General features: G+C 44.8%; 1 protein-coding gene across 2 annotated transcripts; it reads right to left on the bottom strand.

The window, feature by feature from the left end:
- Positions 1-1,220: 1,220 nt before the first annotated feature.
- Positions 1,221-15,243, bottom strand: SLC25A15 (solute carrier family 25 member 15). 2 transcript variants are annotated; one of them, XM_082751895.1, is made up of 9 exons: positions 15,124-15,243; positions 14,380-14,492; positions 12,851-12,937; positions 12,422-12,549; positions 8,897-9,155; positions 5,856-5,993; positions 5,387-5,556; positions 4,219-4,377; positions 1,221-3,341 (listed from the first exon to the last, which is right to left on the bottom strand). In XM_082751895.1, the coding sequence occupies exons 4-9, from the start codon at positions 12,474-12,476 to the stop codon at positions 3,217-3,219; spliced, it is 906 nt and encodes a 301-aa protein (XP_082608021.1). In that variant the 5' UTR covers positions 12,477-12,549; positions 12,851-12,937; positions 14,380-14,492; positions 15,124-15,243; the 3' UTR covers positions 1,221-3,216. The 2 variants fall into 2 exon arrangements, with proteins under 2 accessions (XP_082608021.1, XP_082608022.1); XM_082751896.1 differs by having other exon boundaries at positions 15,072-15,198.
- Positions 15,244-16,417: the final 1,174 nt, after the last annotated feature.

The following is a 16,417-nucleotide window of genomic DNA, read 5'->3' as shown; positions in this document are numbered from 1 at the left end:
TTAAGGGGATGCTGGAGATGGAGGAGAAGGATTCTGGCACAGGCAGGTGAGTGTTCTCAGGTGGAAGCCTTGCTGAGGTGGCGCAGCTGGGCCTCATCAGCTCAGGAGTGTGCAGGCTGCTTGGGTCAGTCAGCCAAGCTGGCCTCCAGACCTGGATGGGGTGGTTTTGGTCTGTGCTCCTGTAGCTCTGTGGTAATGCTGCAGCTGCTCACTGCTTCCCTTCCTGAGCTATACATAAAGACTTTCAGGATGCTTATTCTGTTTCCAGCAGCTTTTCTCTGGAGACTGTTCAAGCCTTCCTTGATGTGAAGCAGTCCCTGAGGTTAGTTTCTTGGTTGTGTTAATATGGCTTGGAGGGTTTTTTTTATATTATTAAAAGTCCTCTTGTTATAGGAGCGAAACCAAAGCTGCATCAGCGTCACTAGAGGGCGACTGAGAAGAATGCGGGTAAGGCCTTTGTCTAGACCGACCGCCCTGGGGCTGGAACATGAGGCCGTTTATTGCTGCCGGCAGTGGCTGCTGACCAAGTTCCTTTCAGCTTAGCTCTGGCAACTGGATAGCGCTGCCCCGGGCTGCCCTTTCCGAGCGGCTGCGGGGCAGTTCAGGTTCACCTTCTTCCTGCTGTGAAGCAAGCTCGGCAGGTTATGGGGCAAGAGTAAGGGCTGCAAGAGCAAAATGAGCGGTGTGCTTTACTGAACTGCATTATTTCAGCTGGGGGAAGAAATAAGCAAAATAGCTGTCAAGAGCTGTTGCATCTCATGTCAGAAACCCAACACCCCCCTTTCTACAGTTGGTGATCTTCCTGCAGCAGTAACCTCTGGCTGCAGGGTCGTGGCCACTCAGCCTTCACCCCTGGAGCTGAGGTCACCCAAGTCTCTTCTCAGCGTTCCTCTGGCTGGAACCTTACTCTTACAGCACATTAATCAACAAGCTAGGGTCTTGAGGTAAACCCTAATATTAGAACTGGCTTTCATACTAACAAAGCAACAGAGCAAGGGCTGAACTAGGGCTTTTCTTTTCTTTATAGTAGAGTATGTGAAATCTACAGCTGCTTCACAGCAACTTGTGGTTTTCACTTCAAGTGTGAGGGATTTTTGGAATCAGTAAGGGTTCCTGAGCTCCCGTTTTCCTTCAGAGGGGTGGTGACACCCATTTCACCCGTTGCCCTGTATGCAGTTAGCTAAGCTTGGTGGTATTGCACAAACAGGCAGTCAGCTGAATCAAACTTTATTCCAACAAATTTCTGTACCAACATTGCAAAGTCCTTAGGTGAACAATTGGTGTGTGTGTACAGCTCAGGTGACTGTAGCTATAAAAATGACTTAGTTTGACTCTGAAAGGTAAACTCTCAAAACACATGCCTGCTTCTGCCACCAGCCTCTTGCTGTAGGTGGGTTTAAAAAAATCCTGCTTCTCTTGAAGCCTTAACTTCAGTATTAAAAACTGCAACTGAGCTTTAAAAAATGAAAGCAAAGACCAAAGACAAATCTATGAAATAGATTTCAGTATCCCAATGCTATGAACTCTGTCCTTAACCTCTCATGCCTATTGTAACCACACAGAAATGCAGTGTAACTCTTGGGTAGACAACTTTGGGAAGGAGAAGGCTGAGGACTTCGGAAGTCCTACTCTGCTACCTGAATTATTCAAACATTTGGCATAAACTCCTTTTTAAAGAATGGGTTATTCACAGTGCTACTGTCCTTAGAGTGCTAGGCAGTCACGGTAAATCATTACAACAGGCACTGAAGCCTCTTCCATGGTGCACTCTTTTAACTGCCTCTTTCACATGTGTATGAGCAGTCTGTGCTGCACATGAAGGCTCCAGAAGGGGTTGGGGAACTGCACCAAGCACCTTTTTCTCCCCTCCAAACAGGCAATAGCCATGAAGTGGAGTAGCCAGTTTAAGATTATGCTGGCTTTCCTCCAAGAGGCAGTAGATACTGAGACATCTTCATCTATCTGAAGTTTTTCTCTCTGCCTGGGGCTATGAAACAAGCTGTAACATACAAACCCCAGCTGTTTCAGCTCTGATTTATCACAGCAACTGTAACTTGCCCAGAAATAAGTTGCTCATTTTGGTGCAGCTCTGATGTTGGTGGGTTAAAGAGCTCTGCAAACCCCAAGGGCAGCTTGTCTGTGCCCTCCCCCAGGGCAGCTATGCTACACCACACAGACATCCCTCTGTACAATGCCAGGTCTCAGTTATGAACGTTGTTGCTCTGAGACTTGCTTTTTCTTCTCCCAGGACTGGCACTAGGCTGCTGCTTGCAAGGTAGAGCGCACTTACATGAAAATCATACTTCAAGAATGGAGGGGGCAGCTAGAAAAATAGGCGTTACAATATCATTTTTGGCTTATGCTAACTGGCCTTACGCTGCATGTTGAATTAAGTAACACAAAAAAGAAGCAGGCACGCCCTCCAGGCCTGGCAGTAATACGAACAGTCCGTTCACATGAGCAGTTTCCACTCAGCTGAGGAGACACAGCATGTGGCACATGTGGCAGGGCTCCAGTTAGTCGGTTCTACACTGCAGAAACCTTGGTGTCAGTTGTCTTCAAGAACTTCTGCTCCTCTTCAGCCCCACAAAGGTGACCTGACCAGGAGCCTGCAAGTTACAGCTTTGTACCTGGAAGCAGCAGCTATTTCCAGCAGTTCCTCTTAAGTGTTTAATATACTCTAGCACTTCTTGGAAGGATTTAGAGAACAATTGTTACAAATGAACTCCTTAAAACCAGTTATTTCATTTTTTTTATCTCAAATATGGGCGTATCTCAGCTCTAGGTCAAGTGGGTGAACACTTCCTACTCTTTAGGCCCAGAGCGTGCAGTCAGACACCAACTGCACTGATCCTGGACAGGCACAGGGCAAAAGGGAGCTAGAAAAGGAGCTGAAACAACTCACTCACACCCCCGCATGTACCATTAAAACCAACATGTCAAGGTGTCTTTTTAGCACCGTTACAGGCAGGAAAAGACGTTTCTGACATGCAACATACCCAGTGCAGGATCCGCAAGCTGGAGATGACCCTGCTGGTCCAACTCAAACAGCATGTACACATCTCTATAAAAATCACTTCAATTTAGAAGATTACAAATCCTAAACTGGAAATGAGTTCTTAAAATTAGGTCACTGATCTGGCACTGCTCAGACCGCGATGTGATCTAGAGGTTTTTTGATCATTTAAAAGGTTGTTCTCCGTTTGCTAGAAGGCGTCAGTACGAATCCACTTGTTTCATCATAAGTTTCCGGCTGTACTCGTAGGCCAGGAACAGCGCCCCGTTGGCCAGGAATGCACGGATCATAGTTGGTTTCAGTCCAGAATACAAGGCAAGCACACCTGGAAATTAAATCAGACCTGGTTAGCCATTTATTAAAACGCCCATCAGCACCAAACGCTCTTCTTTCATCTTTGAAGGATATTGATGAGGCAGTGCTGCTGCCGAGAGGGGCAGGTGCACGCACACAGCTGAACCCTCTGCTGGAGCAGCTCACTGGAGTGCTACTGGGTGTAGCTACAGGAGTATCTCGAGTTGCAACCTGAGTTTAGTCTTTTAAGCTTCTAATGTAAACACCTGAAGTTAGCTTAGGCGTGACAGGGTCTTCAGAAGGATTGCTCACTGGAGGATACAGCTCACAGCAGCTGGCAGAAAGAAGGGCACAACCACTTTGGAGCTGTGTCCCAAGCCAGACTCCTGCTCTGATGAGTAGCTTCCCCCATAGCAGGGCCAGGAGCTGTCTGCTGCTAGCTGCATTCTTACACCACCTCCTGCAGAGCCTGGTACAGGCCTTTTCCAGGGGAGATGCTTAGGTAGAAGCTCCAAGTTGCCAGTCTAAGACTCATTTACCAAGCTGCTGTCAGCCATATACCAGCTTCTAGAGATAAGGAAAAATTCTCTACCAAACTTTACTGGTTCCTTCAATTTTCATTTATAGGTTTGATTACAGGGAATTCATTCATCTGCTTTTAATGCTTACTGAGCTTTTGTTAGCTGTATTTTTTGTCTCCTGAACCAAAAGACATGGCACAATGCTGAATGTCTCAATTTCTGGATTCCAAGACCTCCAAACTACATCATTATCAGTATTTCTATTAGAAACTGTTTGTCAGTCTCTAACACACCATCAACAGACAAGATTTCTTAAGCAGTTCTTGGAACCAGAGGAAATAGGTTTGGAACTGGAGCCCAGATTTACTTGCTATGCTTCATGCTCACCTTCAGTTCTCACAACAGTTACAAACGTTCCCATAAAGCCCGTCTGCTTTCCAGCCATGGAAAGAACCTGAATTCTAGATTTAACACAGTCCACGGGATACACAGCGATCCACAGACAGCTGCCTCCAAAACCTCCACTTAGCAGCAAGGGAATGGGACCTAAGGTTAAGAAACAAGATTTTAGACACACCACAAAACATTCACCAACAGAAATATCACGTTATTTCTGAAGTCAAGGAGAAGGCAGAGGGCCCTGCTTATGGCAAAAGAGCAATTCCTGCTTCCCCACAAACTTTAAGTTAATTTTAAGCCACTGCTAAGTCGCAGGTCTAGCCAAAGGCTCAAAGGTTATAAGGAGTGCCTTTTAGTTTATTGGCCATGCTAAGAACACACAACTCGGAGCTATATCGTGACTGCGTTAACTAAATTAACTCTACTCCTTTCACACTTATAACCACTTTCCAGTGCTAGTTATGAAACAGTTTAGTGATGTTACAGTGATGCTGATCACCTCTGCAGAGATGATTTTTTTGTTACAGTGGAATTTCTGTGGTCAGTCATTTTTCATAATGTGTTTTTCATTTTGTGTTTCAGTTCAGATTTTTATAGATGTTTTGCAAAAACAAGAGCTTGGAATACATGCAGCTGACATACTAGATGCCAGCAAGACAAAGTAGCTTTGTTCAGTCTTTCAGAAGGAGACAAACGATCTTTATCCTGGCATCTCCTCCTTTTTTAAGGTCTAATTTTCAGCCTCAGTGTTCTCTCATCATTGCAATGACATCTAACGGTCAGCATGCATTTGTACACCCTTCAAGGTGATACAGCTGAAGACTCGAATATCGCTCCGAAGAGCTGCTGAAAGAAGTAGTTCAGAGGTGTTACGCTGCAGTGTCAGATATTTAATGAGTTCTGTAATGCTGCTGCTAGCTCACTGCATTTTCCATTTACAATATATCCTGCTCCATTAGAAAGGGATGACTTCAGTAATTAATTACTGCATATAAACAAAGTGCAGATCTTTGTATTCCCTATGCCCAGTTCCCTTTGTTTAAAAGGTGTTTCATGTCTGCTGTGCATCATCAGCATACCCTCGAGGGAATGTGTCCCCCCCCTTACAAGCCCCATGACAGCCCGACAGAACCTGCCTGCAGGACGGGCACCGTACCTAATTCATCTTTTGACCTCCCAGAGGCAAAGAACGTGCGGCTCAGTTCGTAACCCCCGAAGAAGAAGAAATAGCCCGGGACTTCCCGCAGCAACGTGCTGGACCAGCCACGGTAAAATCCAAGGGGACCATCCTTCTGGATAACGCTCTTCACTACTGACCAAACTGTGCTGGTAGAGAGATCGATCCAGTTAGTGATGCTGAATAGCAAAGATTACAAAACAACGAGCTACCGTGGCTACAATTCAGAGTTAGACCAGTGTGTAGACAGCAGGGCTCAAGCAAAACTCTGAGCAAGATCCTGCCTGGAGTCTGTCACCAGCATCCACTTTTACTAGTGCATGTGCTACGATCCTTCCCGTCACAGCTCTTCTCTGGCTAACAACAAACATGGCACCGCTGAACCAGCACAGAATTAATAAATACACAGAGCAGGGATTCAGAGGTACAGGACAGGGACTATACTTACTTGTGGCCCTGCACTATCTTCCCTGACAGCTGCATTTCATGCATGGCCTGCAGCCGGCACTTCACCAGCTCTGTGGGGCAGAGGACCAGGGTGGCAAAGGCGGAAGCGAAGGAGCCTGCGGCGGCGTTCTGCAGGTCACTGCAAGAGAGAAACTGCACAGGGTATTTGGGCACCGGCCTTCAGCACAGCAGGGCCACCGCACCAGCAATCAGCTTCTTGAACCTGTACCACAAGCATTATCAAACCAAAGACAGTCCTAGGGGAAAGGCTCTCAAGAGGAAGGGCAGCTCCTTGGACAAGGGAGATGAGGGACAAAGCTCACCCCATCTTCATGTCCAACTCACACACATCTGGAGCTGGAGATAGTGCAGACACAGATGACACCACTGAACAAGACAGCGGCGTGATCTGTGTTAACCCACAGCATTACAAACGGGGACTTCTCGTGGTGACCTTACACATCTTGCAAACACACCTACAGCAGAGATTAATCCTACAACGTTTCACCTCACAGCAGCATCATGAAACTGAAGCGGTGACGTGAAACAAGCCCCGTGTCATTCAGATGTTGCAGTGAAAGAACTGTCAGACTGGAGGAAATCAATAACTGTCTGCAGAGCAGCAACTGAGTAAATAGGAAACAGCAACACTGATTACCCAATCCTCCTGCAGCACACACAGCTGGGTGTAACAGGGATCTGAGGTGCTCTAGAGCTCACAACAGAGCGAGGCAGAGTTAAAAATACAGTATGTGGATGAGCCCTGCAGTCATTAAGTGATGAGCAAGGTAATAAAAGTTACACACTGAGGAATTAGGGTAAGAAAATATGGGAAAGGTGCCTTTCAGCTTTGTGCTGAGGGGTGCACAGAATCTTTTCTCCTTCAAGGAAAGAAAAAATCAGAGGCTATCAGACTTCAGAGCTCTAACAGAGGTAAAGACCTAAAACTAGACTTCACCATAATTCAGGTCTTTTCTACTTTTGCTTGTCTTGATATTTAATTCTACATCCAACAGTTTAACTAGGCCTGCTGCTTAGGCTTTGGTCTTTAATGTATCAAGCCTCATTGCACAAGTGATGAGCCTTAAGCCTGTTCCCTCTTCACTCAAGTGGGTAATTCAGTACTTTTCCAGGTAGGAAAGTTTTGACCACACAGCACGGGAGCAAAAATCATCCACTCTTAGCACTGCTGCTTCATCTGTAAGAGGCATTTATCTTGTTTTTCAAAGAAAGTATCTGCTTAAGATGGCCAGTCACGTACTGAAGAAGTCAATTTGAGGTGAACAAGGATAATAGTTCGCTCAGTTTAGACTTTGGCATGGGATGAGATCAGTTTGGTTGGGCTAAATGGGCATTAAAAGAAGAGGAATTTAGCACTTCTGTCCTTTGGGTGGTCTCAGTTTAGACTTTGGCATGGAGTTAAATCAGTTTGATTGGATTAAATGGACATTAAAAGGAGTGGAATTTAGCACTTTTCTTCCTATTTGTTTTCTTTTGGACTCACGCACCAGTGCCATTTATTCCTTCAACTGGAAAAACTGTTGTTTTGCAACTGTTTTGTAAGGCTTCACATGCTGACCCTAAACACAAGGAGGAAAACCTATTCCCAAGCCACACTTATTAGAACACGTTAATGAAAATTTAACCAAAAGCAAGAACTAATTAATGTAGCAATTGCTTAGGTAATGGTAAGGAAAATGCTCAGGTTCACCTCAGTGTGCGACTTCACACCCTTCTGCTTCAGGGTCATACAGCACAGTAGTTTGTAAAACAGCAGAGGCAATAAGGGCAGTGATAGTTCTTGTCACAGCTGAGGACAGCCACCTCAATTCCTTCCCTTCTCTACAGCATGCTACAGGTGTTTCTTCACTCTTCCAAAATGAGAATGGGTGGTGATATCTTGGACAGACCACCCATACTCAGGGCACAACTGCAAACCATGTCAACTCAATTCTCTTACAGATGTGCCTCATTAGGTGCCCCCAAAACAGTCCGGATGAAGACAGCAGCATCAAGGGAAGCATCTTTCAGATAAACTTAAATCCTTTAGTGTTTTATCCTAATACAGCTCTGCTCAGTGCTGCAGTCACACCATTTGTTCAAATAAAACTCAGTGTGTACTTACTCTAAGGATGTGGAATAGTACACTGAAATATATTACTTGAAGATTTTTTGCACTACTTCCACCCTAAACATGCAATCTCTCCATCAGTGAGTCTCAAGAGAAGATCTTAGGAGCTCTCCAAGTCTGTGGGCTCTCCAAGTCTTGGGTGGGGAGGAGAGGCACAGAACAGAGATCTACAAGATCCCAGGTGTCACAGAGACAGCGGCTAAGGACCAGCTGTTCCCTGTCTCGTCCAGTTACAGAAATAATAGTTGTCACCCACAGAACTCCCTGCCAAACTGCACGACCTTACAAGAACTGAAGAAGAGAGTGGACAAGTGCTTCAAGAGATCCAAAGCCACTGATTAAAAAAAAAAAAAAAAAAAAAAAAATCACACCAAGATCAAGAAATCCTCTGATCTAAGAACATGAGCTCGAGCTGGCAGAGGACTCAGTATTTAATACTTCCTTGCATCTTGTCCTTTAGGTAACCACTTATTGCCAGTGCTGTAGACAACACGCTGTGCTGAAGGGATCCTCTGGTCTAGAGACCATTATGTTTGAGCCTTTGAAACTCAAAGAAAACAAACAGTACAAGAAGCAGCCTCCTTTCCTCTTAGTACACCTCACTGTAAGAGGAACCACTCCCCACCCTGCAAAAGCAGGGCAACCTAGGCAACTCAGTCCCTTTGGTAAAGCCTTGCAGGTCTTCAACATTTCAATGGAGTTGTGACCATTGAAACCAGCCAACTGCAGTGACAAGTAGCTGGCCACATCCTAGCACAAGGATCTACACTCCAAAACATCCTGTGCTGCATATCGATGGAGAGGGGCCTGGAACACCAACTGCACCTGGGGAATCTTTACTAGTAGCAGTTGCATGATTTCCCCCCCAACCCCTATTCCTTTTGAACACAAAAGAGGTTTAATTTACTAACCTGAGCTTTGTTTTCCTGTCTACTCCAACAATTTTTCTCACAATTTGCTGGCAAAACCCGTAGCACATGAACAGGACGGAGTTCTCTGCGATGTTGGCTACCAGTGCTGGCGAGGTCCCCTTGTAGAAGCCTCGAAACCCCACTTGTTTGTAGGTTTTCACAAAGCAGTCGACAATTCCTTTGTACATGTCAGGGAACGTCTGCATCTTCACCTTCGCTGTGTCGAAGGGCTGGCCAGTCACCACACATGCTGTTCCACCTGTGCAAGGTGATTCTCATTAAGCATTTTTTCACCTTAATAAGGGTGAGCATCTAAATTAGTCAGTTCACTTAGACAAGTACTGAATTAGAGGTATTCCTCGGCAATGAAGTCATTTGCGATGAGTTAAGCAGCGTTTTCACTTGTTCCTTAATGCAGTGGTTCGGACACCCCCCAATTCTACAACCAAATAATGATTTGTAATCAGGTGAGACACCTCCAGGACGAGAGGAACACTGCTCAGAGAGTGCTAAAACTGATAACACTTTAAAAATTGATAACCACAAATACAAATCCTTCATTTCAATAGTCTGAATGACTCTTATTTACATTTATTCCCAGATACCGGAATAGCATAGGAGAAGTTTAAAAGGGCAAGAGGGCAAAGTTTCCTAACCCGTTATCTTTTCCAAACTGAATTGCAAGGTCAATACCCTAAAAACCTGTGAGATACTTCTATTGGTATTGTCAATAACCTCTTAGCCCACAGCATAACACTCTTCCATGAGATTGAACTCAATTCAGTTGCCTGCAGAAAAAGTTAGATACGCTGTTTTGGTATGAAATATCAGCGTACACTGACAGCAATCTGTCAGGAACTGATACCTAACAAGAAGCATATGACAGGTGAGCATTATCTGGTTTTGTTTTTAAAAAGAGAAGAACCATCCTAATACAGGAACTGATCTTTAAAACACTGTAGGCATGCAAATGCCTTAAAGAGGGCAAGATAACAAGATGCTGTTTTTTCATTTATGTATCTGAAATAACCATCTGTAAATCCAGATACTGTAAAAAAAAGAATTAAGAACAAACGTATGTGTCCAATTAAGATTAGTTAACTTTCTTCTAAGATTAAGAGTTAAGCAAATGCTTGTTTAACCACAGTGATTCTTATTTGATTTTACTTTTAGCAAACCCATTTGTTGTTACTCTGCAAAGAGATACTTCAGGTCTTTAAGAAGAATTCAGGAACCCAGCTCCCATGAAACTTGATACTCAACCAGATAAATCATAAAGTTGAAGAGCAAGTGATAGAAGAAGGCATGAAGAGCTACTTGGTCTGGGAGGGATAACCAGGAGAGTAGCTGGCTCAGGACAGCAATGGTCACTTCAGCCTCAGATGAAAAGCAGAGCAGAGCTCTGGAAAGACAGCAAACACTACCTCCAGGGAAGTCAGGGAGATAGAAACCTTCAGAACAAGTGTTAGGTTCCTGTGTAAAGGCAGACCTAAAATATCTCGTATAGTAAAATAATGGCTGTTGGAAGAAGTGCAGGACTAGCAGTAATGGCCTTGAGCATCCGAAGCTCAAGAAAATTGGGAGTTGAGCTGTTCTAAAAAGAGAAAGTGCTCTTCTTACAGCATCTCTAGAGGGGGCATGAGAAGCTTAGTAAAGTACAACGAACTTTGTAAGCCTCAAGGTAAAGATTAATATCTCAAATATCTGGTTAATATCTCAAACATTAAGAGAAAAAATTCTTCCAGCCAGAAGTAGAGTCTGTAAAATTAAACCAGCCAAAAACAACCCTGCTTGAAAGTTTGGACAAATGTACTCCTAACAGTAACAGTAGCGTGGTGGGAGAGAGTCCTGTTTAAAAGAAGTGATCAGAGGTTGCTAAGATCCTAGGCAAAGGACTATGACCCACAGGCAGGTAGATGACTTATTTATTCTTGCTCAGAATTTACTTGCCCCAGTATGACATCACTTATCAGCTCATTGAGACTGTATCTGGAGAGGAAGGTAAAACCAGGTTATGCATGTGCTGAGGAACAAGCTGTTTGCGTAGTGGTTTACACTTCCTAAAGGGCACAGAGACACAAGAATAACACAGCACCAGGCACTACCAATGAACATAACCAATACTGAACAAGCATGTGGAAAGAACATGGAAAATAAATACTAAGGGAACAGTAAAAGTATTGATTACAACAGAAGTAGCAAAGAAAACCAAAGAACAAGAACACTGATTTGGGAACAATGAAGTCATGCTGAAAAAGGTCTGAATTCCTCCACCCTATCTGAAATAAGGGGAACTGTATCAGAAGAAGTGGCACAGTAAGTTTTGAGATTCTCTAATCTCTACTGCCAAAAAGAAAACAGGCAAACCTGCATGCAGTTTACATCAACATGGAAGTGTATCACCAAGCAATGGATTTCTAAGCTAGTTTTCAGCTCTTGCAGTAACCAAGGAAGGACACTAAGGCTTCAGCTCAAAGTCAGACTTCTCCACTGCCCTGGATGTTAAAAACAGCATTCCTAAACTGATGTACTGAGAGGGAAAGCAATCATATCTCCCATTTAATAACCAAGGAACACCAGCAAAACTGTCAAGAACTGCTCACGCATTAAGTTGTTACTTTGCAAAACAGAGCAGGTTAGCTACTTTCTTAAAAAGACCTTCCCTCAACCCCCTAAAAATGTGAATGAACAGATTAACAGAAAGATTTTCTTGAGGGAATGAAGGAATAACAGCAGAAGCACTTCTTTCCTCGCAGGGATGCAGGGTGTTGTCTAGTCAATGGCATCGTGCCACGGCTAATAAAGCAAGTATTCGTTGGGCAAAATATGTTGGAAGACCAAATGCTTTATGAAGGTGTCACATGGGGTTTGTATGGCCTGTCTCCCTTTGCTTTCTCACTGCAGCAAGGTTAACTCCACTCTGACAAATGACCTCCGATAACTAGCCTTGAATGCACTTAACACCATTAGCACTGTCATAAAAGGACTGACTGTAACAGCTATTTTAAGGGCAAGAAAAGAAAATAAATCAATTTGTTTAAACCTGTTACAACAGGACATTAGATAAACCCCTCCTGCAACCTTTTCAGTACAAACTTTGTCAAATTAACTGTTCTATCCCAATATTTAATCTCTTCTGAACATCACGTAAGCTTTTGTGATAAACTATAACTAGTACCTCCAGAACTAAGCCTGCCCTCAAGACAGAAGCTTTGCTAGTGCTTCTACATAGCTTTTTCAACCCTCCTCCCTCCCCCTGAGAAGAAGCTTGGACTCTCAGGAAGACTTGTTTGCCCTGGTAATTAACAACTCATTCATCCCTTGGCCATGGGCATCACCAGTATGGCAATATCAGTGAGACAGCACAACTTCCACTGGCTGAGGTCACCTGCTTCACCCCCATATCCTTAAGATACAGAAGCTGACATTTCCCCCATTCTCTAAGCAATGGGAATTTGCTTTTAAACATTTTGATGTATTAAAATTGTCCCTTATTTAGTGCAATTAAGTGTTCTCCAGCATTACCTGCAGCTCCTGCTGTGAGGTCAATAGCAGCCTGAAGAGCAGAGTTGATCCTCATGCCTCACACTTGTTTCTTGGTTACTAGAGTGAAAAGGCTCCCGTTTCCTGGAAGATGTCAATCTGTTTTCCTCCTGAGGGAAAAGAGGACAAAGCACACACAATTTATAACAATAACTGACAGGCAAAAACATCAGATGTATACTTTCACTTCCATTCAACTCGTTTCAAAGCAGCTAGTAACAGAAAACATTTGCTCCCAGAACTAAACTGAGATGTAGCATACCTGTGTTTTGACTACTTCTGACACATTAGGCAAACCCTCTGAAGTATTACTGCATAGCTTTGGTTTATTTGAGCTTTCCAGTCTCTAGTCTTCCTGGATCTCTCACATGAAATCAAAGAGTACCTCCAGGGAACACTGTTGAATATTACCTTTCTATTGATTACAGAAACAGCGTCTCCAACAGGTGTGCAAGGCTAGCTGGCAGGAGTACTTCCCCCTCTGTCTCAGCTCCCCACCTATAAAGCAAAATAGAGAATTGTTCTCCTCATGGTGAACACAAGCCCAGAAAATTATATTCATCATCACACAGGATACAGGCACATTAGGTATTTCTATGTGGCGCCGAGAAGATACGAATAGAAAAAAAAATGAGTATGAACACTTAGAATTGTGTCTGGCTGTCATGTTCCTAGTGCAAGTCCCTACACAACAGTGCATTATAAAGTAAAATAAGAAATATACCTCATCTCTTAGGAAGGCAGCTGGAAAGCAGAAATACAAAGGCAACGGTTTCCAGTAAAACATTCAAAAGAATTCTGTTTTCAAGTTTGCAGCGAGGTAATTTCATGGGGTGAGCTGTTAAGACAAGCTTGCTCATTTGGAGTAATTTGGAGTAAGAACACTGAGCCAGAGAGCTCCCACTGTTTCAGAACCACATTGCTGAGCTAGACACTTGGCTGGCAGTGCTGTCAAAAAAGCTGCATGGGTCTTAAAAAGCCTCACACATGAGTCAGTGCCTCATTGACTCTTAAGCTTATTTTCAAGCAGAGTAAATCAGGGAACAGTATTTTCCATTCTTATACCCACTGCAATCCTTCTTTTGAAGCCTGCTGCCTCCCAAAACATATTTTTGAGTAATATGAACTGGAAACATAACTTTCAGTAAGTCACACTGGAAGAATAATAAGAAATATTGTGTGAACTACTTTTTTTTTTTTTTTTTAAAACAACTTCTGGATTACAAGCACAGGCACTTGCTTACAAGCAGACACAGGCCTGCATACAAACAGGCTTTCTTAAAATCTTATCTCTGAACAGCTTTATTATTCGTGAGCTTCAAGAAAACAGTAGGCCAAATACTGTCAGTCAATTTCACGCCTGACCTGTTTAGGTATGTTGTATCAATCAATGAAGTAGGTTAAAAAAGCAACAGTAGCTGTTTAATAAATTACACTAACACTTGCTATTTCTGAATTGTGGTTACAGGTTTGAACTGTTTCACTGCTGACAACACTGTAAGCTTGATATTATTTCAGAATCAGAAGAGAGGCTCCTGGACCAAGTCTCCCCTCACTATCCGATACACTTCACTAGAGTTCATGCAGCACTCTGCAGTTTTGCTTCTCACTTAGAAGGAACAGAAGAAAGAACGATCTTCAAGAAGGCCTCTGAATGAATGGACTTCACAGAGAAGCAACAATTGCCTGCCTTCAGTAACACACACACTGCTTGCATCATAGCCAGTGCTTATCAGCTTTTGCCAGCCCCCAAAGCGAGCACATGCCGAATCACCCACAGATACCCACCAAAAGCTTCTCAGCAAAAGGGAAAACAAAGACGCATATAGAAATATAGAAGTTTTAAGAGTCAGGTAAGTTTACTCTCCTGATCCTTAAGAGCACACTGGCACTTTCAGAAGACTTAGTCAAAACTACTCTGTCATTAGACACGCACGTACCTCCTCTCCAGGGAAGTCCTCTTTGTAATAACACTATCAGATTCAAACCTGTGTGTAGGTATTGTGAGGCAACAACTGCTCTGTTACTTCTAAAGCAAATCCAAACTCCAAACCTGGAAACACAGAAGTGTCGGTAAGCTTGGCAGGTCCTGCAGAGCCTTCCACCCCCAGCCCGGGATGCATTAGGCACAGATGACTTCCCCACACACTGAGCAGACAAAACCACGAGGCAGCACCGCTCCTTTGAAGGAAGCCAGGCCGTAATTCTACTCCCTCAAGGTCACCGCAGGCCAGCACCACGTGCAGCAGAGTTACACCAGGTCTGGGCCGTGACAGGCTGTGGCGTGCACCCCTCACCATCACAGCAACGCACTTTTTAATAACCAGAATGACCTCTCCACAGACAAACACACTTCTTAGCACCCAGACCGCCAGCTCTGAAGCGGGCAAAGCGGGGAGCGAGCGGGGTGACCCGGTTTCCCCGGGTGTCCCGCTCGCTGTACCGGGGAAGGGTCTGGCGCTCCGGCAGCGGGGCGCACCGCCCGCTCCCGCCGGGGGCTGCGAGCCCCGCGCCCGCCGCCGCCCGACCCCTTCCGAAGGAGCCGCAGCGCCCGAGCCGGGCCTCGCAGCCCCGGTACCGAGCCGGCACCCAACCGCTGCCCATTGGGACCCCCCCGCGGCCCGCTCCGTGCCTTTTTCTCCCTCCCCGGCCTCCAGCACCGTGCTCCCAGCGGAGGCACTCACCGCAGCTCGCCCCCGCCGCCCCTGGCCCTATAAAGGCGGCCGGGGGAAGGCGGCGCGGGCCCCCGCGGCCCCGGGGAAGCGGTGGGCGGGCTGCGGGGCCGGGCAGGGCTCGGGAGGCGGCGGCGGCGGCGGCCTGGGGTGCCCCTGGCGGAGGGGAGGCGGCGTGCGGCCTTCCCCGCCGCCTCTGTGTGCTTCTGCATCGTGCACGGCTCGGGGAGGGGGTTTTGGGGTCTCTTGGGAACAGCAGGGAGCAGCAGGGGGTGCGTGCATCCCGCTGCGCCCAAGGGGGAGGCTGCAGCGGCCGGAGCATCGTCCCCACGCTGCTCCTTGCTGCTGCTCTCCTCCAAAAGAAACCCAGCTCCCAGCCTGGTTCTTCAGGTGCTGTGTGCCTCCTCGGGGTGCTCAAGCCCAAGGCTGTTCGGCTCAAATAGCACCTAATTCTCTTGTAAACTCCTTTTTCCTCCCCCCCAAAAAGTGATTTTGGGGTTCTCTCTGAGCTTACTGAGCACAATATAACTGAATTTATCAATTAAAATATCAGTAATATGTATATACATATTTTAATCCCCTCCCTATTTTTTAAGAAGCATTTAGCTAGGAATTAAAGTACTTTAAAATAACATCAGAGTTATTTCTCTAGGAATCACAAAATTGCTGTAATTGCTAAGACAGCCATTCATCCAGCAGCAAAAACCTGACCAGAGCAGTTTTTTTTCTTCTGCCTCCTGCTTGTTTGCAGATTTTGATGCACTTTTCAACGACATTCAAGGAACGTAGGAGAAGAGAAATTAACTTGTGGCCATTCTTTATTCTATATTCCTGAATAACGGTTCTGTCAAAAAACGACTATTATCTCTTTCCTAAAATACAAATTCCCTGGTAAATTTCACATGTGCATTAGAAGATTAAGTGGTAGAGGTTTGGAGCTATGTTATACTTCAGGAAGAGACATAACAGTGCAAAGTCTTAAATCTAAAGGTATAAAGATAACCCTGACACTATTGATAGTGACTAAAATAAAAAGGATTTTCCTCTTCCTATTTAGGTGGATTGAATATTCAAATAATTGTGGAGACACAACCTAAAGGGTGTTCCTGTTCGGAAGTCTGCTAAAAACTAGCTTTATTTGCATGTAAGAGACAGTGACCCATAGCACATTATATTGGATATGGACAGACATTTGCAAGCAATTTGCTGCAGATCAGCAAGTGACTTTTAAGATATACTCCTAGATTTTTGGGAATATGAGGTGGAATACAGTACCTTAAGCAAACACCATAAGGTCTAATAACAC

The sequence above is a fragment of the Aythya marila genome (assembly GCF_965140915.1).
Source record: "Aythya marila genome assembly, chromosome: 1".
Classification (NCBI taxonomy): Eukaryota; Metazoa; Chordata; class Aves; order Anseriformes; family Anatidae; genus Aythya; species Aythya marila.
The sequence above is the reverse complement of the archived record's forward strand: the minus strand, read 5'-3'. Positions and strand labels throughout refer to the sequence as shown.

Bases quoted from the DNA above. Each gene is read 5' to 3' on its own strand.
- SLC25A15 (XM_082751895.1), bottom strand. From the start codon at position 12,476: ATGAGGATCAACTCTGCTCTTCAGGCTGCTATTGACCTCACAGCAGGA. The intron at 5,994-8,896 runs GTTAGTAAATTA...TCTCTCTTGCAG, and splicing joins GACAGGAAAACAAAGCTCAG to TGACCTGCAGAACGCCGCCG. The intron at 4,378-5,386 runs GTACGGTGCCCG...TCTTAACCTTAG, and splicing joins GAGGTCAAAAGATGAATTAG to GTCCCATTCCCTTGCTGCTA.